The sequence below is a fragment of the Pseudonaja textilis genome, chromosome 7 (assembly GCF_049901715.1).
Source record: "Pseudonaja textilis isolate UNSWEBS1 chromosome 7, rPseTex1.2, whole genome shotgun sequence".
Taxonomy (NCBI): domain Eukaryota; kingdom Metazoa; phylum Chordata; class Lepidosauria; order Squamata; family Elapidae; genus Pseudonaja; species Pseudonaja textilis.
The window spans coordinates 53,304,351-53,331,075 of record NC_141996.1 but is presented as its reverse complement, the minus strand read 5'-3'; the positions used below and the strand labels follow the sequence as shown (position 1 = coordinate 53,331,075).

Below are 26,725 nucleotides of genomic sequence, written 5' to 3'. Positions count from 1 at the left end.
TTTGCAAAGGCATACAGTGGGATGCAAGTTAAGACATTTCAAAATAGGTAGTCATTAATAAAAATGGGAAAGTTACAATTCTTAGTCAGAACATTTGGGAAACTTAAAAAACAATCCATGTAACAATTCTCTTACTGCTATTGTCAGTTATTTCTGGGTATCTTACAATTCTTACAGTGATCATATTGAGCTGAGGAAGTAAGGATGCCTTAAGAGTTACAGCTTAATACAATTAAGGGAATGCTTACTTCAAAAATAATATATCATATAATGGATGCTAATATAAAACAGATTTCCTACGTTCTTTATAGCTTTCTGTCTATATCTTGCTTTTTTATTCTAAATTATTTGGAGGCAAGACCTCTTGCAACATGTCATTCAACAAAAGTCAGCAATTTACAGTAGAAATGTTTACTTGGAAGAGAGACTGCAGGCTCACCCACCTCAGATTAGAAACTTGCACCTGATATTCAGTTCTCCCTAATAATCTATAATAATATAGCTTAATTTCATCAATCATTTATTTTGCATTCCATGCAGTCTTTGCCCTAAGCTCAGGAAATGGCCTTTCATTATTCATACGCATTCTCCTTGGATAAATGCTTTTTACTTTGTAACATTTTAGTTGGAGATAGTTTTCAGATTCTTATATCTGAGGAGCTCCTGAGGATAGGCTATTTATTCAATTCATTTGAGCAGAAATACTACAATACATTTATGCCTTATGTTTTGTTTTAGGGTGATAGTGGTGGTCCATTGGTAACCATGAAAAATTTGTTATGGTGGCTAGTGGGTGACACAAGTTGGGGAACAGGCTGTGCTACTCAATATAAACCTGGAGTTTATGGTAACATTACTATGTTCACAGAATGGATTTACCGAAACATGCAGGTAACTTTCTAATACATGGTAGAGCATATAATATGCTTTTCATGGTTCTTAAGTATGACATAATAACCGGAAGATCTGCATCCACATATCTTAAACTTGGTGGTGCAAAACGCTAGTCTAGACCATGATATTTTAAATTCCATGCAATTTGCACAACTGCTTGCCTTGTCCTATTAGCTCTCTCTCCCAGTTTTCTATTCCTTTCCTTTGCTGGTCTTTCTCATTAGAGAAAAAGATCAAGAGAATTATATGCCAACTTTCCCTAACCGAAAATTAGAACTTCCTTAGAACATACCTAGGTCTGGCTATCCTTCTCCAGGCTTTATATCCTCCCATTGTGTTCTTGCATAGTGACCTGTCTCATGCTTTGCCTGCATCTGTAACTTATTTTCTAATTTATTGTGGGAAATATAATAAGTGCTTACATAATAAATACATAAAAATGTTGACATTTTCCTTCCACTCTAGAATTAAATTTATCCGCTTCTGTGACATGTGGCTCTCTTGGCATGTGATTCTTTGACTAAGTTACCAAATAAAACTTGCAATGGAAATTTGCATGATCATAAAGTGGACACAGAATTTTCCTTTCTGTGTGGAGCAGGAACTCTCCACTGCATGTCTCATAGACCCTTTGTTTTGCTGGATGTTCATTGACTTTATTATAATTCTGATTGTCCCCTTGAATATGTCACCAATCCTGAAAATGACTATTTTTGGAATAGAATCTCTTAAATATGCTTCCCTATTTGTTTTTCTTAACAGGCAAACAGATGATACTACTTCCTTTGACTCACTTTAATCAAGGGTGAAACAAATCCTTTGTAAATCATGGTTGTGCTTTCAAAACGACTTCTGGGTCCTTAACACTTCATATGCAGACTGTAATGGGAATGTTTGCAAACTGATCCTCATTTCATATCAAACAGTTGAAGAACCTGATTTCTTGAACCTGGTGTAACAATCAAAGGCAAACACATTCTTTTTACCAACTAGTTATTGGTTTCCTTTATTTCTCTACTGGTTGACATTCATTTTAAAGTTAAAAATAATGTTTGTAAATTATAAATTTTGTTTTTGCTTTTGAAATCAAATGCAGCATCCCAATGTTTTATAAATGATGTTTAATATTTAGGATATTAATGTTGAGTATATCTGGGCTGCTGGATGGCCCAGTTTTTTTAAAGTGAGAAAGAACCACATGAATATTTTGATACAAGGTGTGAAAGATTTTTCTTATGAATATTACTATGCAACTTTTGTATTCAAGTATTCATTATTTTTATTCTCCCATAGGTGTTAATGATTCTGAAAATATATAATTTGAATATATGTATCTTCCAAAATGTGTGGATAGATTCAAGATCAGTTTATTCCAGAAAACAGAAATACTAATTTCTAGGCACATATCTTTAATGCAGAAAGAACAAAATAAGTATTCTAAAATGTCAATAATTCTGCTTCTGCTGTGGTACCTGGATGTGCTAGATAAGCCCTCAGCTGCTAAACCTGAAAACAATAGCAGAGAATAGAAAGTTATTTTGTGAAGGTGCATTATGTACTGAATTGAATGTCAGTTCTACCTCATTTTGTAAAACTAACAAAATTGGAATGGGTTAGGAAAATGTATCGGTCTGTTTTGTTTTGTTTTCCTTAAAAATCCTATTTGCAGAAGCAACATTTTTAAATTTAAAAAATTGATTAATATAATCACAGATCATTGGCATGTTAGCAGGATATCAAGTTAAGAAAGGCTGCTCTTGCAGCAGTAAAATTTTAATTCTATGAGTCCTATGATTTGGACATAACTAATTATGCTGCTATTGAAATGCACTTTTTAAAATATACCTGTTGGTGAGAAAATTCACTTCAAGTTTGGGGGGTGCAATACTTTTATACAATGAAGTGCCATTGAAATAGTTATTGAAAACATTAAATGTATTTCAGTGAAGTGAAATCAATGTAAATCATGCATAATTATTACTAATCACCACAAATTCAGTTAGTAAATATTTGGGTTTTTAAGTTTCAAGAATGAAACACACCATTCTTTGTCTCATCTACAAAGAATTTGGAAAATAAATGTTTTACAAATACAATATTGACTTTGTAGTCCTTCCTTCCTTCCTTCCTTCCTTCCTTCCTTCCTTCCTTCCTTCCTTCCTTCCTTCCTTCCTTCCTTCCTTCCTTCCTTCCTTCTTTCTTATCAGATATAGTGCAGATATTCCCTGAAATGAGTGAGAAATAGGGCAGGGAGAGTGAATAAAGACGAATAAACAAAATATATGCATAAAAATTTCAGCAGAAAAATTGTGCATTTTAAATGAAATTAAGAAGAGGGGCAAAAATATGCCTCATCCCACATTTGTCACTTCTGTTCCAACATCAACGATGACTTGCTGACAGTGATGACTGTCACTGTCTCCAGCATAAAGATCCAGGGATAGGGATGGTCTTGCCTCCCATATTTCCTGTGTCAATCATGCTTTCCCAGACATGGGAATAGGAGGGGAGACTCCAGACAATGTGTCTAGAAGAGCTCTCATCTGCAAATACAGCAATTGCTGGCAGTACCAAATCTAAGTGCTCTCAGTCCCAGCTTTTTGCCTGGATAAAAGTGATGTCCTTTCTTCAGTTCAAGTAACATGTTTCAACATAGTACTTAACAATGTTTTTAAACAAAAAACAAATCCTAAATTAAAATTACTGAAAATTTGATATACTTACATACCAAATGCACGTACACATACAATATTTCAATAGGCTTTTGTGGATTTCAACTCTTGTGAAACCCTTCCTGATCAGAAAGGCAACTAGTGATGTTGCCTGAGATGAATAATGGGATGTTGCTGTTCAAACTTCTAGAGGGTTCAAAGCCCTACACAAACTCTTATTTCTAGCTATTCTTATACTGGAGGGATTGCCTTTGTCCAAGAATCTCTAGCTGTTCAACCAGATTGAGCAGAGTGGACATGCTGCAGATCCCACCAGCCAAAAAGTGTCAGCTGGCAGAGATCAGAAGATAAGCTTTTTCCTCAGTAGCTCCTGCTCTATGCAACATCCTCCCTTGGGAGATTACAATGGCCCCGATCCTGTTAGCTTTTCATTAGGTCTTTAAAAACCTGACTCTGTTTTCATGCTTGAAGTGCTGAATGTGTTAAAGCTCCCGTTTCATGGCTGATCTTGCTCCTTTGTACTGTATATTTAATCTGAATGTTTTTACTATTTTTTTGTTTTAAAATGTTTTTAGTAATTTTAGTCTATCACCTATCCTATCTATCGTCTGTCTGTCTGTCTGATTCATGTAGAGTGCCTTGCATTAGTCAAGATGGGAGGTGACTAGGCATAGGTGACTGCAAACAGGGTTTTTTGTCCAGGAATGGCCTCCAGACAATGACAAAGTGTTTAGTAAGTTATGTGAACTTACCTAAGTGGTTTACTCAGCAAGTCATGCTTCAATAAATCATAGCTAAGAACATTGAGTAAACCCACCTACAATCAATCAGTCTATCTATCTACCTACCTACCTACCTACCTATCTATCCATGTTTCCCTGAAAATAAGACCAGTTCTTATTTTCTTTTGGGTCCCAAAATAAGCATGAGGGCTTATTTCAGGGGGTGTCTGGTTTTTTTCCATATATGGTAGGCCTACTTCTGTTTTTTTGCGGTGTGGCAGGAGGTGCATGTGCCAGTGCTGCCACTGCGAGGCAGGGGGGCGGAGCTGCCCTACATGCCCTGCACCACCTTACCTCAGGGCCCCCGCAGCCAGGCCATCCATGCCCTGTCATCAGTCTCACGGCCACAGCACTAACGTACTGCTCAACCTCCTACTCCATTGCAGCCATGAGCAAGCAGGAGTGGGCTGGGAGCCATGTGGACTCCTGCTGCACATGTCTACTGGTGCTGCCAGTACGTGAGGCAGGTGTCAGGGCATGGGTGCTCTGAAGTAAACCAGTGCGTAAGGTATGGGGCAGCTTCATCCTACCCACCTTGTCTCATGGGCAGGGCACCATGAGCGACCAGAAGGAAAAGGCAGCCAGCCAGCTGCACAGCTCTTAAGTAGGGGTTATTTTGGGGGGGGGGGTAGGGCTTATATTAGGTTCATGTATAAAATATGCTTTGGTAGGTCTTATTTTCAGGGAAACAGTATCATCTATCCTTTGTCTATCTTCATCTTCATTATAATTACAACAATTAAAATAATTTTAAGCCATCCAGAGTCATTGGCTGAAATTGATGGCTATACAAAACGAATGAATGAATAGAATGAATGAATATTTGAAACCGCTTGCTATTCTATTGTTTAAAAAAACCTGAGTATGATTTATACTTGATACTCACATAAACAAAGGTTTTAAAAATTGATATTGTAGTTAAATGGGGTAAAAATTATATCAAACCAGAATTCACAATAAAGATAGCATCCTTTATTCCTTCAATAAATGTTCTGACCTTCTGCCTTGGAAAGATAAAAACATCTTAATTACCGAGTGAGGATGTTCTGTGACTCTACAGCTTCATTAAAGAAAATTCTTCTCCCTGGTTGCCACTTAAAATTCCCTGGTTGCCATTTCCTTAGTCAGTGTTATTATTCTCAGGTTGCAGATTTGGATAGGGTGGGATGGTTGAGAGGAAATGGCTTAGTTAAGGCTAATTACAAGGCAGCTGCAGTGCTTTTAGCCACTGTGCAGCTTCAATTTACAAGCCCTGTCAAGTCCACAAATTCATACTGGCCACAAGAATTTGCAATTCTTTTTCTCTTTTAATTGTGTTCTTTGCTTGATGGGTTGATACATATAACATGTATTTCCTACTATCCAATTCCCCACTTTCAGCTGGGAGATTTGAAGGAAAATTGTGGATATTCCCAGTTGGCCAAAAGCCTGGGTAATTAGGCGAATCCGTTGTGAAAAAGTCAGTGTCCACACAAGATTGAGAAAAGACAAAACTTTATTTCTATATTGAAAACAGAAGAGGGAGAAACCTCTAGGTTTCACACCCAACGAACACACCAGAAGTCGGGCAGAGCTACTTTTATACAATTTACTACAGGAAACAAAAAGAATTGCTGGCTGGTTACAAAGTTACATGACAGTTACACATGCATAAAAGCAAAGCCATTCCCATTATACCATTAATTATTTAATTCTGCTTTATTGGCTAAAATTGACTACCTGGCTGTATTTTACTATGTTAATGATAAACTATATACAACAAATGGTTCTCAACCTTTTCACCATGGACCCCCAAGATTTAAATCATAACATTTTTCTCAAGCCTTTGGACCTCCTGTGATGACATCATGCCCCCCAGGGGTTCGCAGACCACAGGTTGAGACCACATGCACTAATTTGCACAATGTTCAGGATTGCCAAGCATATTACAAAGTCTCCACAATTTCAACATAGTGTATTCTACTTTTGTTCTCCTAAATGTAACCTTAAAAGATGAATGTACAGGTTTTTATTTCTTACTGCAAAAACACATTTCATGCAATAAATTGTTTAATTTCAGGTAATATTTTTGGTGGAAATACTGTATGTTGCAGATCTTACTGGAATGTTCATTAGAATAACTGAATTCAAATTACAAAGATTGCTCTGGAATATTCATATTATGTTTCTATGCACATTTCTCAGATGTAATGTCAATCTGTGATTTTTGTTACTGAATTCTGCTTAATGTTTTATCCTGTATGAATTTTCATTACCAATCTGAAGACAGTAATGAAGTTTACATGTTCCTTATAGTAAATTTTTGCACTAAGGAGATATCAGAGGTGCAAAGTGGTACTAAGGGCTAGGGTGACATACAATACAAGCAACCTCAAGAAGGCACTGAAAACATTGAGATTTTTTATTATTTTGGCAATCTACAGTATTGCACAGAAAAAAAGTTGGAAGTCATTTCTTTGATCTCTTCTTACTTTTCTTTTTCTAATGTTTGTTCCTTCTATATTTTGATCTTCTAATGAAACTTAATAAAATTTAGTAAATAGAAATGTAATTATATTGTTGCTGATCTGCTAATCAAATATAACTTAAACTCCTACACGTGAGTACTGATAGGATCCACTGAAATCAATAGGACTCCTCAGAGAAGCAAGTAGAGAACTGCAGTATTCTATTTCACCTGAACCCTGTTGATCTGCTTAGCCTACATTTTAAAAGATTAAATTAGTTATACTGATATACAGGTATAGTACTTTGATTTAACTTTTTAAAACACTTTTGCCCTGGATAATTGAGTCTCCATTGACATTTAGCCTATATATTTACTTCCCAGGCTATATGCTAAAAAAAATTAGATCCTGAAGATTAAGAAAATGTAATAATGTACCATACTTCCCATTTAGAAATAAGAATATGCATTGTGACAGATAACACAACCATGTGGGTGTATCTACTATGAAGAAATAAAAACTTATGGCCCTTCTCCAGTGGTCCTACCATGATAAATGCATGCCTCAGCAGTGTGTTTTCTCCTTATGATACTGGTTTCAATTAGCCCCAACACCATGAGTGAGTCAGTGTTAAGACATTCTTAGCTATTCCAGTGTTAACATAGCATTTTCTCCCAGGGTGCATAACATGTTATGGTTCACAAGTCATTATGCAGAGATGAGCAGTGGCAGATTGTACCACAGAGATACTAACTGCCCTTTCAGGTAATAGACACACCAACTTCTCTTCAGTCTCAGGTCAGCATTACCTGTTGCCCTTCTGCTACTCTGTCCTAAAATAGTAGAACACAGTGGCTCATGAAATAATCCATTTTCCAGAACTTGATAAATGTGAAATGATATTGAGGTTAACTAGCATAACAATTTAAATGGCTGGGTTGTTTATTTATTTAAACTACTTGTATGGCCAACTGCCTTACATAGTGATCCTAGGTGGCTCACATTAAAGCAGAATAAAATGAAACAAACCTTTTTTTACTAGACAGCATATCAACCAGCTATCAACCTCCTTGCTGAACCACCTCCTTAACTCAATGCTAGGGGAAGAGCCAGATCTTCACGGCCTTCAGGAATGCTAAAAAGATGAGGGCCCTTTGATTTTGAAGTGGGAGGCTGTTCCAATGTTGAATGATAGAACCAATACCTTTCCCCATCCCACCTCACCTCTCATTTACATGAAGGAGCTTATCAATATTTGTTGCGTATACAGTGAAAAAGGAAGAGAAACCCTAAATAGTTTATGATTTGGTTCTCTTTCTATCTTTTAACCTTTCTTCAGCTTGGGTTACAATACAATGTATATAGACTACACACAAAAAGGAGTGTAAAAATGATGGAAGTGTGCTGAAGATAGATTTATTCCTCTTACAACCTTGGAACTGGGGGAAGAAGGTTATTTCTGCTGTTTTGAACATAATGCACTGGGGACAGCAGACATTATGCTAATATAGTTGTAGCACATGGACAGATAGCATATTGGCTCAATAGCATGGAAAGGTCCATAGTAACTAACAGTGATTTATAATGTGAATGTAATATAGGCAAATACAAATTCCAATTATCTTCAGTTTTCTTTGCCAATTGTGGTTCTAAATGCACTATTGAAGCTCAGCAACATCACTGAATAATATTACAAATGTTAAACATAAGTTACAAATACCCTTAATACACCCATCTAACCGAAACAGAGCTGCTACCAGAACTTTTTATTTAGAAATATTTATATACAAATATTAGAACTTTTTCAAAAGTTTTTGAGCTTTATGAAGTCGTTCAATTCTTTCTTTAAAATAATTCCTTCTGTTGACAATATCCTCTTCCTCATGAAAGAGATCTTCCAACTGATCTCCGTTTTGCAAAAGCTGCAACATTGCTTTCTGTAACCTCTCAGCAAAATCCTTGAACATGTATAACTGTATGATCAAAGGAATCTGAGTACCAAGCCGGACTTTTACACTCTGAAAGCAAAGTTAAGGGGGAAAAATTATACCAGGGTAATATAAATGGCTGGGGACATATGATATTCCATAATCTCTCCCTACCAGGATGTTAAGGTTTACATCAAAGCCTTGTCTCCTGTGAATCTGTACCCCATCACAAAATGAAAATCAAGCGGTTTCTGTTGGGAGATCCCTACTATCCCCACCACACACACCTGCCAGAAGATACAGGCAGTCCTCAATTTACAGCCATTTGTTTAGTGACCATTCAACGTTACAAGAGCACTCAAAAAAAATCCTCACACCACCAACCCAGCATCCCCAGTCATGTGATCAAAATTTGGGTGCTTGGCAATCAGCTTGTATTTACAACAACTCTAATGTCCTAGGGTCATTTAATCACCATTTGTGATGTTTGGCAAGCAAAGTCAATAGGGAAAGCTGGATTCACTCAATGACTGCATGAATCACTTAACTGCAATGATTTGCTTAACAAACATGACAAAAAAGATCATAAAACTGGGTGTGAGTCACTTAACAACACCCTCACTTAACAACATAAATTGTCACAGTTGTGGTCATAAGTCAAGGACTACCTGTACTGTCCCATAGTCGACTCCACAAAAAAATTATAAATCCTATAAGTAACCATTTTTACAGAAGCTGCAATTCTGTTTACATGGACCTTCATGAAGTGGATGAACACAGCAAATTGGTGCCAATAAACTAATCTGAATTGTCCTCACAATATCATAGATGTAAAAAGACTGTAGACCGGGGTGGGCAAACTTTTTGGCTCGGGGGCCTCATTGACTTTTAAAATTTGACAGACGGGCCGGGTCAGCACAAGAGTTTTGGGAAATCGCTCCCCCCTCCCCACCTTCTTCTCCTTCCCCTCCCCTCGGAGGCCCCGAGTCAGGAGTTGCTACCGCCGGCACAGTCCCAGTCCCGCGTTGCCTCGGGAAGGGAAAGGCAAAAAGGAAGAGCCGCGGCGGTGCTTTGCAACGGCAGCAGCGGCACCGGAAGCTCAGGCTCAGTGGCTCCTGGTTTTTCCTTTCCCTTCCCAAGGCAACGCGGGACTGGAGCCGTGCGGAGCTGCGCTGGCGGTAGCAACTCCTGACAGCCCCAGCCGGACACCTGAGTGGAGCCCGGGCAGAACTGCCTGTTGCTGCTGGGGGCGCTGCTGCGGGCGTCTGGCTGCCCAAGTAAAGAACCGCACCAGCTCAGGGCAACTGTGAGGAGCAAGAGGGGAAGCCAAGGTGCTCATTTCATAGCAGTCAACTTCGTTCTCTTTTGCTCCAGTTAGGTGCTCCCGGCATGCACAAGGAGCATGAAGGGAGGCAAACACCACACGGATGCGTTTTAAAAGTCAGAGAACTTTGCCCAAGACTTCTCGTGTATTCAGGGTCTACAACTCTCCCAATGATGAGTTGGTGGCGATCTAACAAAACGTCTTCCAGCTCTTAAAGATTGACTTTATGAGCACCCCCATGGAAGAAGCAAAGAACGAGAACAAAAGTAGAGGTGGCGGAGGCAACAAGGGCATGTGATGGGTCCCTCCACGGTCCCCTCCCAGGTGACAGCCAGGGCTTTGGCACCTACTTTTTTCCTGAGAGGTGCGGTGTCTGCCTCCCTTCATATTCCTTGTGGAGGGACACACATGCCCCGTCACCCCTGCCGCCACTACGTTTGCTCGGCTTCTTCCATGGGGGCACTCTTAAAGTTGACCTTTAAGTGGTCCCGGAACATCCGCCAACCTGCCCGGCACCCGCCCTCCTGGAGCACGCTTTCTTCCTTCTGGAGAACGTGCCTCTTCCAGCCCGGCCTGGCCAGCCAGCCAGCAGGTGACCACATGTCCTGGGGCTTGTCGCGAGATGCCTGCAGCATGCTCTGTTCTATGTGTCAGGCCCAGCAAGTCCAAGCAGCCGGCGCATAGAACAGGATGGTGCCGGACCATTGGAGAAGCGGAGCAAAGCTGGAGATTAGCAGCTGCCTCTTTCGGTGCAGAAAGCTTCCCCCAACCAGCTGGCTGGTCTCCTCCTCCTCGGCCACACAGAACAAACAGGCAAAGAAGGAGGAGAGCAGCTGGCCAGTTGGGGGAGGCTTCTTGTGCTGCGAAAGAGGCAGTTAATGATCTCTGGCTCTGCTCTGCTTCTCCAACATCCGGCGCCACCCTGTTCTATGTGTCAGACCCAGCAAGTCCGAGCAGCCGGCGCATAGAACAGGGTGGTGCCGGACCATTGGAGAAGCGGAGCAAAGCTGGAGATTAGTAGCTGCCTCTTTCCGCGCAGAAAGCTTCCCCCAAGCAGCCAGCTGGTCTCCTCCTTCTCTGCCAGTTTGTTCTGTATGGCCAAGGAGGAGACCAGCCGAGAAGCGCGCTGCCAGGCGGGGGCCACACGGTGCAGGGCAACACGCCACCGCCTGGCCCTGGTGAGGGAAAGCAGTGGGCGTTTCCCAGGTGGCGGCCTTGGTCCCGCCACCAGGGAAGCGGCTGCCCAGCTCTGTGTTGTGTGTGTGATTTTTTAGTGCGTGGCGCAGAGTCTCTTTTGGCCAGCCCCGATTTTTTTTTCAGAGGGGAATATTTTTTTTTCCAGAGGCAGGCCGTATTAAAATGACCAACGGGCCGGATGTGGCCTGCGGGCTGTAGTTTGCCCACTCCTGCTGTAGACTTTCTCTTCAAATGAACTCTTAAAGATTATTTCATTTTCCTTCATTCTTTTCTGTTGGCTAAACATACTCAAATATCATTTGATATTCCTTGCAGAGTTCTGTTTTCAGACACCTCAATGTATCAATAGATCCTTCTGACCTTGCTTTAATTTATCATGGTCTTTTTTTGAACTCTGGTATCCAGCACTGACATAGCCTTCAAAGTAGAATCTCAACTGAGTAGAGGGGAAGAATTATTTAATAAAATAATTACTAAATAATTCTACTCTTCACATATACATTCTGCATTTTAGTATCTTGAAAAATTATGGCATAAAATTTAATTTAACCTGAAGAGAACCTCAAAGCTGAAATCTTGTGTCTTTGCAGCATTCCACCCATATCAGGAGGCCCCAAGCAAAGCAGTTCTTGGTTAATGCTACACTATGTCAATATGTATATGTCATGGCCCTGTCGGAGCCTGGGTCTGAGGAGGAGGAAACAGAGCCAGGGCTGGCAGAGGAGGATGGTGCAGCCTCTGTTGCCTCAGAGGAGCAGGACACGACAGTCCCAGTCCCTTTGGCCTTGGAGATGTGGCCAGAGATGGAGAGAGGGTGCAGGACAACTGAGGGAAGGAGGAGGATGGAAAGAGTAGGTAGCTGCAGAGAGGAGCAATTGCCTCTCCTGCCCCATCCTCAAGCATGGAGGGTGGAGAAAAGGCAGGATCAGCGCAGGGTAAACCAATGGCTGGGGGGGGGAGAGGGCACCGACCCCTCACCACAAGGCTCACCTGGGGAATAAGATTTAAAGATGCCGTGGGGAGGGGCACTTGTTGGGAACAAGTGTTGCCTTTTTTTCAGCCCTGCTTGCAAGTCACTGACATCCTGTCACCTTCTCTTACTGTGCTTAGCCTTGCTTTGCCTGGGTTCAACTTGCCTTGCTGTGGGCAAGTACTCAGTGACGCAGCTCTTCTTTGTGTTGTGGTGCAGCTCCAGCAACCCCTCCATGCGACGAGAGGCCTCCCTGGAACCATGTTTCCTGAACTGTGTTTGTTCTCAGAAACTGGCTGCTTCTCTGGACTCACAGCAGCCAGGAACTAATGTGTGCGTGTTTGGAGCATTGATCTTGGACTTACACTGAACTGTGGGAAGTTTGGGGAGAAAAATTGGAACAATAAAAGGAAGTTAAACCTACACTCCAGCTGTGTTGCTTTTGTGCCCAGCCCCAGGTCATTACAGTATACATGTGTTTCTGTGCAAAGGCCAACATATTTCTACATCTGCAGGCTGTCATATGATTCATATGGACCTGTTAAGCTGATATTTACTAGCCCTACTTAGACCTGTGCTAATGATTTCATCATGCAAACACTGCACGCTAATTACTTTTATGAAACCTTTGCGGTTTCATTCATTTAAACCTGTAAAAGAAGGATATCTTAATAAAAGTAAAAAGATACTTGTTACTTCAGTGAAATATTTAATTGTAAGTACTGAATGTTTGACACCCAAAGATATATCCTCAGGGAAGTCAATATGTTTTAAAAACTACTAAATTACGTCTATTAATGGCTAAATAAATGAAACACACAAAAGGGATTTAAAAATAGAGATAAATAACTCACAAACTATTGAACTTACTTTAAAGTAGGCAGCCACATGGTAAAGCATTTCCTCCACTGAGCACTCTTTTGCAGAATCATTTTCATCAGAATCATTTTCATCAGAATCATTTTCATTAGAAGAGATTTTTTTCGCTCTTACAGTTCCAAAATCTTCACGATAAATAGTGTCCTGGCAGTATACTATATTTTCCAGTTCAAATTGAGTGCGTATCATATTTTCTGCTTTCTCTTCTTGTGTGCTCTTTAATTCCTCAATTTTGCCCTGCATAACAAAAAACAGTGTGCCATATTTGTGGGGATGAAACAATTATACGGTTCCTTAGGTATTGTATTATGGTTTTTCTTCTTCTTTTTGCTTGACTTAAAGATATTTTATTATAGGTTTTTGTGGATCATTATTAGTCATCCAGAATTTATACGTGTTTCTCCAACCCCAACTTTTACTTAAATATGTTAAATTTCCCCAGCACAATGCTTTTCAGGAGGTTTGAGAATTACAAGAATATCAATCCTATCCTTGATGGCTTATTTAAAGTGTACGGAGTTAGAGCACAATCTGAGTTTAGTAGAAATACAGATTGGCGGAAGGAGGTTCCCCACAGATCACAGTGGAATCTAGACTGTAGTTCTGCTCTGCCTTCAAAACAGAAAGTAAGTCTGATTGGAGAGCAGATAACTCAAAATGGTGAACCAGTTCAAGTCACACTATCCATCATGTCACCAATGCAATTAACTGTGCTAGGACATAAATATAGATTTATTCTTAGTCAAACATGCACATATACATCTGAAGTGAACAGTGATCCATAAAATCTTCCAAAATAATGAATTTGTTTATTATAATGCTTTATTGTTTTCACTTTAAACCACATGGCTGTGCTTTTGGAAATTCATTGCAGGTATGGCTAATAATTACCTGAGCAGATCTGCAGAGAGCATAGAAACTACTGAAGTGTTGGATAGCAAGTTTCAAAAATGCATTCCGCACAAGTTCTAGAAAAAAGAGGGAGCAATAACAATAGAGGGAGCAATTTAATGACAGGAGCAAGTAAAATTCTAGGCAGATCCAGGGGTGGGATTCTACCTGTTTGGACCAATTCTACAGGACCGGTTGTTACGATTCTGCGCAGTTTGGAGAACTGGAAAATTGCGCCACTGGCTGGCCCTGTCCCACCCCGCTTGCCCTGCCCCACCACTCCTTATCTCGCATACGCACCATCCAGCTTGCCTGCATTGTGCCTTCATCTAATTTTGGTAAGTTGTTTTTCTTTTCCCGCCCGGCGATCAGCTATTTTGACTATCAGCTGTGCCGCCATTTAGATTAGCTAGAAAGCAGGAAGCTGTCAGATTTCTTGCTTTCTAGCTAATCTAAATTGCTGTTGCACTGCTTTGCCTTCACCCAAGAGGCTTCCCTGAGGCCCAGTCAGGGGTGGTATTCGGGGGGGGGGGGGAGAAATGGCCTGAGAGCAGAGTTGAACCTTCCTTAGGACTGAAGCTTCTATTTTTCAGTGCAGACTCAGGCAACAGATTGCAGAAAAGTAGATCTGTGAGTGAATCTGTGATTCTTCAAGCAACTCAATCTGCCTGCCTGCTTTGCCTGATTTTGGGTAAAAGTTGTTCTTTTTTTAGTAAAAAAATTCAATATTTACATAAATATTTACAATGTTTATATACAAGCCACGCCCAGTCAGTTACATGACCACCAAGCCACACCCACAAATTAGGCCACGCCCACATAACAGGTTAAGAAATTTGAATCCTATCCCTGGGCAGATCCCAATCTGGACATTCAGCACTTGGATATTGAGATTAAATCCTTTACACCTCCTTTGATCTACCTAAATATGTATGTTAAAATCAGAAGTGTGGGATATAAGGCACGAAAGTTTTTTCTACAGGTTTCTGTTTACATCCAATATACTATAAAGCATGTGTGTATTTCAGAGCGGAATCCTGGAAATATCTGAACAATTTTGTACAACATAGTTTTAATGTAAAATTATTAACTATATATCTTACATTTTAAGTTAAAAATGGAGTTGTGCCAGTGTTCCAATGAAATCACCAAGAACTCTTCATATTAAGCTATTGAGAGACCATATCTGGTACAAAATCTTGCAGGGTCAGAGATGGGATTTAGCTGGTTTGGCCCAGTTCAGCCGAACTGGTTGTTAATTTTGTGTGCAGTTTAGAGAACCAGCTGATCCCACCACTGGCTGGCCTCACCCCTCTCTTCCCCACACTCCTTGCTTTGGCCGGCCTCTCCTGAGGCCATTTTGGTATCTCAGTGCTCCTTCATGGGTGGTTGCCTGCAGGTGGGAGTGGGCCCTCTGTCCCTCCGTGCGCCCGGCCCAGTGCCCTTCCTCCTCCTCCTCCTCCAAGCTAATGCACCCGAGCAAGGCTGCCCTCCTGGCCTGCATCTACCACCTGAGTGTGTTCTACATCTGCCTGCACAAGTTCATTGAGTAGTTCACCAACCACACCCTGCCACCACCTGCCGCAGGTGCACCCTTCCCAGCCTGCATGGTGGACTGTGGCATCAGGTGATCCCAGAGACACAGAGAGAAAGAGGTATGAATGGGTGACTGGGTGTGTGGCTGACACTTGGCTATGCAAGAATAATAATAAACAGCTAGGTGTTTGTTTTTTTAAGGGCTTCCGGTTTGAGCTTCTTCAGTGACAGACCGAAATCTGCGATCATGCGCAGTTTCGATCTGTGCTTGCAGCTGGAGTGCCCCGAGCCATCTGGTTTCGGGGCTAAGCCACCCCGTAGAGGTGGTGAAGAGGGGGGAGACTGCTCTCCTCCCCAGCTGGCCATTACTCCCTTTCCCGAAGGCGATTGCAGCGGTGGTCAGAAATGGCCACCTCAAAGAAGAACTCGACCAGAAAAGAATGTGCAGGAGGAAGAGAAAGTTTTGGCTGATTGGGTCGAACTGAAAAAGCAACATTATAAGGTACCCTGGAATTTGAATTATAAAGAACAACATTGTTCCCAAAGAAGACTTTGAAGCGGTGAATGAGAGAGAGAAGGGAAAGGATTTGGTTTTTTTTTCCTTTTCTTCCCTATATTGACAACTAAGAGATTTGAGCAAGAAACCGGCAAAAATCCACTTTGACATTAACAGGTATTTAACCTGAAAATAAAATGTCAAAGGGATAATAAAGATTTCTGGATTCACAAAAACTTTTTAAAAAAGGAAAAAAACAAAAGGGTGGGATCCGGAAAAATGGAGAAGACCACCTGGAAGTGAAAGGAATTAACAGTGAAACTTTAACAAGATTCCTAAAAGATACATTTCAATTGAAACTTTGTAACAAGATAAGAGAACCAAAGGAAGAGAAAGTGGGAAAAAGAAGCAAGAAGAAACAGCTTTGGATTATTTGGATTACTTGGTGATTTTTGGATTTTTGGCTATTGGATCTAAAGGACTAAAATTAATCAGGTGATTATTTAAACGTTTTTAAAATGGTATCACTCTTGGAAGAATTGAGAATGGAATTTAAAAAACAGAAAGAAAATGCACAAGAAGGAAGAGATCCTTTTGGCTTCATAGTTCAATTTTTAGAAATGGAGATCCTGAACTATGAGAAACAACAAGAAATGCCTGTAGAACAAGAAGGGTGGAACAAAGGAGAAGCCATCTTCAATGATCAAGTATTTCTATGTGGGGAAAAGAAAAGAAAGGAGGGAAAGAGAGTGAAAAATTTAAGATTTGAAAAAACAACCCCCAAAAAGAATAGTTTGAAAAGTAATTACAACATTAGGAAAAAACAGAAGAGAGAATTACAAAAGAGAGAATTAGAGAGACAAGGGGTCAAAAAGGGGAGGGAGAAGAAGAGGGGGAAGAGGGAAAGGAAAAGAAGTTATAAAGGACAGAAATAGGACATAGAGAAACAGGGAAAACGTACAAGGATTAAAGGTATAAGCCGATTTAGAAGACACAGAGATAATGGGTGAAAACTTAATTGAAAGGGGGATTCTGCAAGGGTACATAAGATTGTTATATTAGAAATAAAAATGAACTTTGAAAATATGAAACAAGTGTGATTAAAATGATAGATAAATACTCATTGTAATGTAATGGAATGTTTAATAAATAAATGAAATAAAGAGAATGAGAGAATGAAATTAGGAAAGGAGGGGAACATTTTAATTATTATAAAGGTGTTATAAAAATTTAAGTGAAGAGGAATATGAAAGAAACATGAAAAAATTATGGAAACATTATAAATGTTCCTAGAAGTATGATAATACCCTATTGAAAAGAAATGTTAAAGATGTCGAAGATTATAACTAACATTAATGATAGAGCTGAATTGGAATAGAATAAGTATTTTACTTATTATTGTTATATATATATATATATATATATATATATATATATATATATATATATATATATATATATTATATTTTTTCTCTTTAAGAACTTAGTGCATATTTTAAGAATGTACCAAGCAGAATTTGACTGGAAGTTATGTGTTATATTGAATGTTATCATTGTAAAGGCATAAATTGAAGTTTAAATAAGAGTTGAATGGATATAAATTAAAAGATACAAAGATGTCATACACCAATTAGTAACTACAGGGAAAAATTTTGTTCAATGAGAAAAGAAAATATGAAATTGAAACAGGACAGACAAAAGTATAAATATAATGACTAGAAAGATATTGAAACTTAGAAAAAGAGATATATAATTGAATTTAGGAAGGAATGAGATAATTAAAAGTAAGATTGAGAAAACTAAGGGAAGGGAAAAATTATTGATAAAATGTTAAAATAGTAATAAGGTATGGAATAGAACAAAAAGATGAATATGAAATTTAATTTGTGTCTGTATGGAGAAGTGATAACCCGGGACCATGCTATTCTCAAAAAAAGAAACTTTACTTATATTATGTTTTGTGAAAACCCAAATAAAATTTTTATAAAGAAAACAATAAACAGCTAGGCTTTTTTGATTATTTGTCAGTTTCCCCTTACTGGACAGTTTAAATTATTGTCCATCCCATCTCAACCCCAGTGCTAAGTAAGAGAGATGACTGCCCAGGACTTAGTCACCTTCTCTATCTATATACCACAAGACAGAATTAAACACACTATTGTAGGATTGGTATAGTTTTAAACTATGCTGAATAAAGACTTCTGCTTTTGTACAGTTTCAGTGGAAACTTCCAGCGTTGTCGGAACAGTCTTTTCATCAGTGCAACAGGGAGACCTAACATAGCAGGCAGAGCCCATACAACTGCCAATTCAAGAACACAAAAGCCCTTTATAACATTATACATTTTTCTAAGACTTTGCATCACCATATTCCATGGTACTTATTTAAACCCTGTATTTTTGTATTAAACAATACACACCAAAAATTCTGCCTACTGGGCAAATATTCTTAAAGAGTCAGGCACAAAAGTACTTCATGAAAATGAGAACATGAAAATTAGAACTTACCTGCAACTTCCTTCAACACTGCATTTGCTGGACATTCTAGTTGTTGAATTTGCTTTCTTATAGCGATCTCAAAGGTTTTGAAATTGACAAACCCTGGAAGTTCTCTACCACGGATATATTCAATATTCCCAGTTCCTCTGTGCTTAAAATGATTTACTGCAAAATAGTTTTTTTACTTTATATTACAAACATCTGTATCACTCAACAAGAACAATTCTAGAATCTAAAATATCAGCGTAAAACATATCTAAATAATACTCAACATCTCACAAATTCAACTCAAAAGATCCAATTATAAAAAGTAAAGCATATCCCACAGCAACTTTTCCATCTCTGATTATCAAATACTAATGAAAAAGAAGACTCTGTTGCTTTATAGAATATCAGCAGCAAAGGAATTAGGCAAGTCTCTGGACCAAAACCTTCCAGATTTCGGACGGCCCCAGAAAAGACTGTATCCTAGCCCATGACTCACAGTTTATCTGACGAAACAAGCAGAATAATTCTGAAGTGCCTAATTTAACACAGCTGTATCATTATTATAGGCTTTATAAATGACCTGTACTTTCAATTGGGCTTAGAAGGTTATTGGCAATAATATCAGGCATGGCAAAAATTGGTGTTATAATAGCTGGATTCATGTGACAGCAATCTGGCCACAGCATTCTGTACCCCAGCAATCTTTGGCAATTGTCTTGGAGAAGATTCTGGATGTTAATGTTCTGGATAGTTCTGGCCATAATATGCAGAGCAGGATTTTAAAATTTCTTCCTTGTTTCTCTTATAGGCCATACCTCATCTATGACTAGAAGAGAATGGCCCTTTTTGCTTTTATTTGTTTATTTATGTCTTATGATGTAACACAGGCCTGTCAAACTGGTGGCCCACAGATGCATCACACATAGGCCACACCCTCTACAAAGGCAAAAAAGTCACAGTACATCATGATACATCATGTGACATGATTAACAGAATACAGCATTAATGTATTTTGTTGTATATGCTGTATACAACAAAAAATGTATATGCTGTTGTGAATATTTTGTAATATTCACAAAACAGCATACAAAATGTGTATCAAAATATAAAATACCTCAATAGTGAAATACAGTAGTGCCTCAGTACCTATTGGTAATTCTTCCCGGAAGATGCAACGAATGCTAAAACTGACAGGTACCAAGAAAACCACATGACTTACCATGTGACCCTCTATTTATGCTGGAAAAAATAGTGAGTCACAGGGTGCTGACATCAGCAAGTTCTTCGTTGTGCATTCACTACTGGGAGAAAGACAACTGCTGGGACAAGATTTCTGCTTCAAAATGTGCCAAACACTGAATTCGATGAATTTTGAAGCAGTTGAGTGCCAAAGTCTGGCTGTATTTTAAAAATGCATAATTCAAATGATGAATAAAATTAAACTATGTATGAGAAGTTACTAAAGCGGCTAAGCCCATGCCTGGATAATTAGATCATTTAGCTATTGTACAGCAGTGTCCTCAAGATGACGTAGTTTTTGCAGGGATCCATGGAACTTTCTGAGGGGGCAATATACATTGCAACATGATTTGTGGGACATTCCCACAGTCACAGTTAGAACAGCCACCCCCCAAATATGTATTTCCAATATTGGTACCTGCTATGCTTTTTTTGAATCCGGTTGAATACAGTCCAGTTTTCTGTGGAAGACTAAAGACAGTGGTGGGTTGTTCTTGATCAAACACTAAATAGATTTGGGTTAGAAGTTGCCCATTCCCTTGCATCATACTATCTCAATGTCAAAGTCTTCTCTGCCTAATTTGTTTCCATGGCAGTTTCCAAGAATTGACCCTCATTATTTGATCTTCACAATTTTCGTGCATAGGTAAAAATCAGATTGCCTCACATTTCTGCCACTCCTTTTTTCAAGGCTGATTGTCTTCTAAGTTGTGAATGAGGTATGTTAGATAGTACCAGTAGCCATTTGGAAGGTGTTAATTTAATATTTCCTGATATTAGTCTTATGGTATGATGAAGCTGGGTGTCCACTGCTTGTCTCTGAGCAGTATTTAACCATACGGGGCTGCAATATTCAGCCGTCAAACATACCAAAACAAGAACTGATGTCCTAAGTGCTGTAGCACTTGTTCCCCAGCTAGTGCCAGAAAGTTTATGTAGACTATTGTTCCTGGATTTTATTTTATTCATTTCTTAAGTTCCCAGAAGGAATCACACACTTCATAGTTCCAACTTCTCAGCTTTGGAAGAAACTTAATCCAGTTGAGTAATACTCTGTACCTGAAGAACCAATTCACCTGTCTGAAAGTATATCTTCCCTTTATTGAACAGTATAGCCTACTACAGGTAAAAAAAGGTAGTGACTTGACTCATGCGCAATTCCTAATTTGTACACGAACACTTCCATATAGTTTTCTTGGCATCTGTATAGAAATGGTTTTCCTTCCAGGTTGTTTCTGACCTCTTTTTCTAGTGTGTATCCTGGAGTCTCCCATTCCAAAACAAACTAATCCGACCTGGTTTGGCTCAATCCTGAGATAAAATTGGCTATATACCACTATTTTTTTTTAAAGATATAACTATAAAATCAGTCTCTTTTTCATGCCTTACCCACTTACACATTTAACAGTTCTTTAAGCTCAAGGCTGTGTATTCTTTTATATAATTTTGGTTGTTCCTAATAAAGGTTTGAGCTGTGAATTTTTTCCCCATGGATCAACAAGGATACAGTATAATTTATTTATGGTTTGGTCTCTGTAGACAAAAACATCATCACAGTGGATTTTGTAAAAAAAATATTATTGAAAGTTGTGTTCTGTTTTCAGTAGCTATTGGATTTATATCAATTATGACCGCTTGCGAACATTTTAAGACTGAGTAGAAGATAAACATATAGGTATCACTATCAAAATAACGAAATTAAAACATGTAATGAAGCTAAGAAAGAAATGATAACATGGGACAAACTATATCTGTCATTGCTGAGGAAAATTTCTATAATAAAAATTAATGTCTTGCCTAAAATGGTATTGTTGTTTCTCACAATACCTGTTTGATTACTGAGGCACAGTTTAAACAGTAGAAGGACATGCCTAAATTTATGTGGCAGGGAAAAACACATAAAATAGAAGGTGTTAAAAGATGCAAAGGAAAGAGGATTGGGACAATTTTCCTTCTTATAGATTTTCAATGAAACTTATACAAAAGTTATATATAGAGCCTCTCAACACTAACAAACTTACCTGAACGTGTAACAATAAAAGCACATCCAGAATTCAAGCTTCTACACCCAGTAACAGAAAAACACATAATTGAATTGAGTTTACCTTCATTATTTTCATTAATTGTATCTTGCCATTCATTAAATGCCTTTCGAATATCTGTAATTGTTCTCTTGGTTAAATGTTTTACATCCTCTTCTCCATGTACAATTTTTAAGAGGTCTTCATTAAAAGCGTTGATTTTCTGGGGGAAAAATGCAAAGTAACATAATTTTAAAAATAAGATTACCAACTAAACCTGAGAGATCAATCCTGAAGGAATTAGAATAGCTCGGGAAGTCCCAGACGCTTTGCTATAAGGCTGGCAAGCAATTAAGTGGTTGCTGGTGGTTGTGGTTTGTGAGAATTGCTGAGGCTGGGGTTGGTTTTTTGTTTTTTTGCATTTTTAAGCACTATCTTTTATATTTATGATTTCATTAAGTCTCAAAAATACAAATAAAAGGAAACAAGCAAGAAAAAAGAAAGTAGACAGAAGAAGAATCAGGTAGCAAGCAAAATAACCTGGAAAAAAAGAAAGAAAAAATGGCTTCCAACTTTTTCATAAGATATACAGTAGATAAAAAAACATACCCAATTTATATACCCAAAACTAATCATGTCTACATTACTTTTATAATTCCATATAATTATAATCATCAAATCCCAAAATCAAATTGCATTTGATTTTCTCACTAAAAAGTCAAAAAGTGGCTTCGTTAACAATTCATCACTGCCTCTTACAATGCGACCAGATACTTCTTCATCACTTCATCACTCAACTCATCAGCTGATTGGGGGAAACTCTGTTTCCATAATATGCTCAATACTCATGAATGACAGTCCAGAGGACAGATGGATTGATTTCATGCTTCATCCTTAAATCTGGAAGAAGAAGAATAGCCACCCCACCAACAATTTATTGCTTCTAGTGAGAAAAATGGTGATTTAACCATCAGCAAAGGAAGGCAGTGTCCAGCACTTTTAGCTTACCCTTTGATTTCCTTTTTTCCGTTCCTTACTCTATATAAGTATTAGTTTTTACTTTTGTTTTTAAAACTCACTCTCTCTATGTTTGTGTGTATAAAGATAAGTCCACAAAGTGATACTTTTTATTATTTGAATGGATTCAAAGATGTTTTTTATGGACAATTAATGTCAAAGTTTATGAAATTTTTCAGAAAAGACTAATATAGAAAATAAAAAAGAGTAAATTGAGATGGACAAGAATAAGTAGCCATTTTGCAGTTCTTTAATTGTGATTTGGTCTTGTTTCCTGGTACTCATCCATCAATAATTCCTTAAATTCCATGTGCCCATTGCCCTCCCTCCCCGAAATTCATATCACTCTTCAAAGCCAAGAACAAACCAATAACAGAAAATAAATATGCAAGTATTTCAGTTTGCCCAACATTGTGACAAGCTCCTGATGATACAGTTGGGTATTTTGGCTATTTTATACACATAACACAACAGTAAGTGCCTAGCAACAATACTTACTGATTAACAAGGGTACAATTTGCTTCATATATATAATTAATCTTACTTCTACAAAAAAATATTTCTTTTCCTCCAAGGATTCAGGAACACTTTCACCATACTGCTTAAGGTTTTGATAAGTTTCTTCAAGGCTGGTTACTATTTGCTGTTCTAAAGTTGGCAGTGTTTTCTGCAACAACAACAAAATTAGCTAAAGGAAATGTGTAAAACTATAATCCTTTTGCAAGTTCAGAAATTTTAAATATTGACAGAACCATTCATCTGACATCTTGCAGTAGAAACCTACCAATTTTAGCAGCTGCCAAGTGATATAACAATATTCACACACATGCACACACACACGCACAAATACACACACAAAATCCTAGGAATCCCTCTTACACTATGAATCAGATGCCTAAGGATAGAAATATGCATATGTTGCCATTATGTATTGTCTTAGCAGTGCAGCTTAAGTAAGATGCAAATTTGCCCACCAAATGCTTCATCCTTTCTACAAAAAGAGCTAATTGGGATTCTGATGATGCATCTCAACACAGTCCAATCAAAACCATGGCGTGAAATTGCACATGTAACAGAATATCTTTCATCTTCAACCTGAAATGAATGGAGAGTTCCTTACCTGAATGTGTTTAGTGAGCTCTTGTGTAAGTCTTTCTGCCAGAAATGGGATGGTAGCTCTGCCTTCTTTCAAAAGACGGCTGGGGAGGATCAGAGTGAATAAAATTCAAGAACTCAGTAATATTGAAATTATCATTTGTATCATCTCAGTGTTCCTCAGTGTCTTTCAGATGGTCTGGGATTATATGCTCTGTAGTTAAACTATGAGGTCAAATAATTTGGTGATAATTTGAAACAAAGTGGGGAGTAAGCATCAGTCACTAACTAGAAGTGCTAAAGCACATGACACATGAAACTTCACCAGTCTTTAGTTTGTATAGAGGCATATTCATAGAGATACACACAAGCTATGATGTATAAAGGAGCACATTTTGCAAAACCATGCTCAGGAATTATTTTCTAAATCCTACCTGAAAAACTTGTGCTCTTCAAAAAATTCTCTCTCTTTCTTGACTGCATCTTCCAAGCTCAGTTTATTAGTGAGGTCACTCTGCCCACGACATTTAACAATCATGTATCCCTTTTTCAGAGGCACTCTTTGATTCCGGACAATATCAACGGTCTCGTTCTCAGTTCCTTCATCAATCAAATCAGGCTTGGTTAGAATACCTGTGAAATCATTGATGGAAAAGACAGACATGCTCATTTAGGCTGAAAGGCTGGGGCTTAATCTAATGAAGACCGCTTCATTCCTGAACCACATTCAGTCTGAAAAAATTACTGTCCTAAACACGCACACCACCAGGTAGCTATTTATTTTCCCTTCACTGCTGGCTTTGAAGAATTGGGCTTTCAAGTAGCTTTACTGGCTGTAAAGCACCATTTCCGAGGCCATTGTAACTTTGGTCATTAAATGAACAGCTGTAAGTCAAATATTGAAAATTATAAAGGGTTCACAAACTTTTAAGCACCACAGTAGCTTTTTCCCTCTAGAAATATCTGCTGTTATCCTTTTCCAACTCAAAAGGTAAATTTTGAATAATTCATTATTTTTAAAAAACAAATTCCCAAATATTTGATCTTTATAATAATATTAAACACTTTTTTTTTTACTATGCTTATTAAGGGAATTTGGTTTCCCCCATTGACTTTGCATGTCGGAAGCTGGCTGGGATGGTTGCAAATACTGATCATATGATCCCCCAAGACCCTGTAAACAGATGCCAGTTGACAAAGGTCTGGATCACATGACCATGGACCCTAAAATAGTCATAAATGTGAGAACTGGACATAAATCCTTCTTTTCAATGCTGTCGTTAAGTTTTTGCAGTACTCAGAAAATAACTACCCCTGTGGCAGCACACACCGTAATTTGGGGGTGGGGGGGGGAGGCTAGGTTTGTTCACATAATACCTTAGTTCTGTGGCCTGTTTTGACTTCCATTTTCTTTCCAGATGCAATTCAAGCTGCTGGTCATTACCATTAGCACCATGTACGGCACAAAGCCAGGTTATCTGCAGGGCCACCTTTCCTTAATGATATCTACCTGTACTACCAGGTCAAATAGGGTAGGCACATTCCTAGTCCCTTCCCATAAATATTGCCATCTTGTGGGAGCTCAGAAGTGTGCCTTTTCCATGGCAGCCTATGGAACATTCTGCCTCCTGAAGTACAGCAGACTTTGATCTTCCTAGCTTTTGGTAAATCTCTGAAGCCCTAGCTGTGCTGTCCAGACAGTATATAGGTAATGGGAATTGAGATAGTTAAGTTGGAACTGGGAGCTGTCCCCTTAAGGGAATGCCTCATGGTAAATGTAGTTAATGCATCCTGAGAAATGTAGATCATGTCATGTGGTCACATCTGTAATCCTGATTGGTCACTGAATTGACCCTTGGTTGGGTTGGGTGAGGTTCCTTCACTCTTGCCTGGACCCCAGCAGTGTGCTGGTGTCTCACCCATTCTGCTCCATCGTTATGGGATGAAAGATCACTATGCTTTTACACTATGAAGTCAGCTATGCAAAGAATTGGACATTAGATGAATCTCGACGTAACCATGAGTTATATCTGAGCATGCCTTGTGATCCAATAAAGAAACTTTGTATGGAAGCCTTTGTAGAGTTGTCTGTCTGTCTTTATATTCAGCCAGTAATTAAAAGAAAGAACAGTAAAAGAATAGTGCAATTTGAATTCCTGTGAACAGTAAAAGCATAGTTATATCTGAATTCCTGTGAAAAATAAAGGCATAGTGTTTATCTGAATTCCTGGAAGAGTAAAAGTATATTGAAATCGGAACTCCCAAAGTGAAAGCATATTGTTAAAGGATAAGTTCCATCTCCTCTTAAGCTCAGTGTTCTGATACCCTAGGAAAGTAAAGAGGAAGAATTTAAAACCTGAACTCTCTCTTTCTCTGCGCATCTGAAGTTACCAAAGCCTGTTTGAATTACTGGGAGGGGCCAGGAATCCCCTTTTTCGCAAGAGACAAACAAGTAGCATCCTGCTGGCTCTCTTTGAATTTTTGGTTTGCCTCTGCTGAATCAATGACTGCTTGCAAACTGTTGGGTATAACATTGATACACCAACTAAGTTTGGGTGAATAAATATATAAAACCAAGGTTTGGGTGTTTGTAACTTGTAGCTTTAAGCACCAAACTGCTTGTAATTAACTAATTAAGGGTGCGGTTACAAACGGCAATAAAAGGCAGTAAGAGAAATGTAACTCTCTCTCTGCTTGTTTTGTCTGCTTGCTACTGTTTGTTTGCTACTGTTTGCTACAACTGTTTGAATACCTGAACGAAAGGACTATTTCATTGATGTGCTGATATCCTGTGAATACTCAGCGTTGTCTTCAAAAGGAAAGGTATCAGAGGAGAAGATATCTTTACAAG

The 26,725-nt window shown here is 38.6% G+C and overlaps 2 protein-coding genes across 5 annotated transcripts in view; one reads left to right on the top strand and one right to left on the bottom strand.

Moving 5' to 3' along the window:
• TMPRSS2 (transmembrane serine protease 2) overlaps window positions 1-2,990 on the top strand; it is a 39,778-nt gene extending 36,788 nt beyond the window's left edge. For all 3 annotated transcript variants that reach the window (XM_087937649.1, XM_026713656.2, XM_087937648.1), the window contains 2 exons: window positions 739-891; window positions 1,657-2,990. In XM_087937649.1, coding sequence (XP_087793775.1) covers window positions 739-891; window positions 1,657-1,668 — 165 coding nt within the window. In that variant the 3' untranslated portion in view covers window positions 1,669-2,990. The remainder of the gene's footprint in view (window positions 1-738; window positions 892-1,656) is intronic.
• A 2,835-nt stretch (window positions 2,991-5,825) lies between these two features.
• Window positions 5,826-26,725, bottom strand: part of LOC113444751 (interferon-induced GTP-binding protein Mx2-like) — a 43,973-nt gene continuing 23,073 nt past the window's right edge. Inside the window, exons 7-14 of one of the 2 annotated variants that reach the window (XM_087937646.1) lie at window positions 24,309-24,507; window positions 23,900-23,978; window positions 23,324-23,446; window positions 21,847-21,985; window positions 18,524-18,679; window positions 13,985-14,061; window positions 13,085-13,330; window positions 5,826-8,813 (exon numbers count right to left, since the gene is read on the bottom strand). In XM_087937646.1, the coding sequence (XP_087793772.1) occupies window positions 8,589-8,813; window positions 13,085-13,330; window positions 13,985-14,061; window positions 18,524-18,679; window positions 21,847-21,985; window positions 23,324-23,446; window positions 23,900-23,978; window positions 24,309-24,507 (1,244 nt within the window). In that variant the 3' untranslated portion in view covers window positions 5,826-8,588. The remainder of the gene's footprint in view (window positions 8,814-13,084; window positions 13,331-13,984; window positions 14,062-18,523; window positions 18,680-21,846; window positions 21,986-23,323; window positions 23,447-23,899; window positions 23,979-24,308; window positions 24,508-26,725) is intronic. The other variant, XM_087937647.1, reaches the window with a different exon arrangement.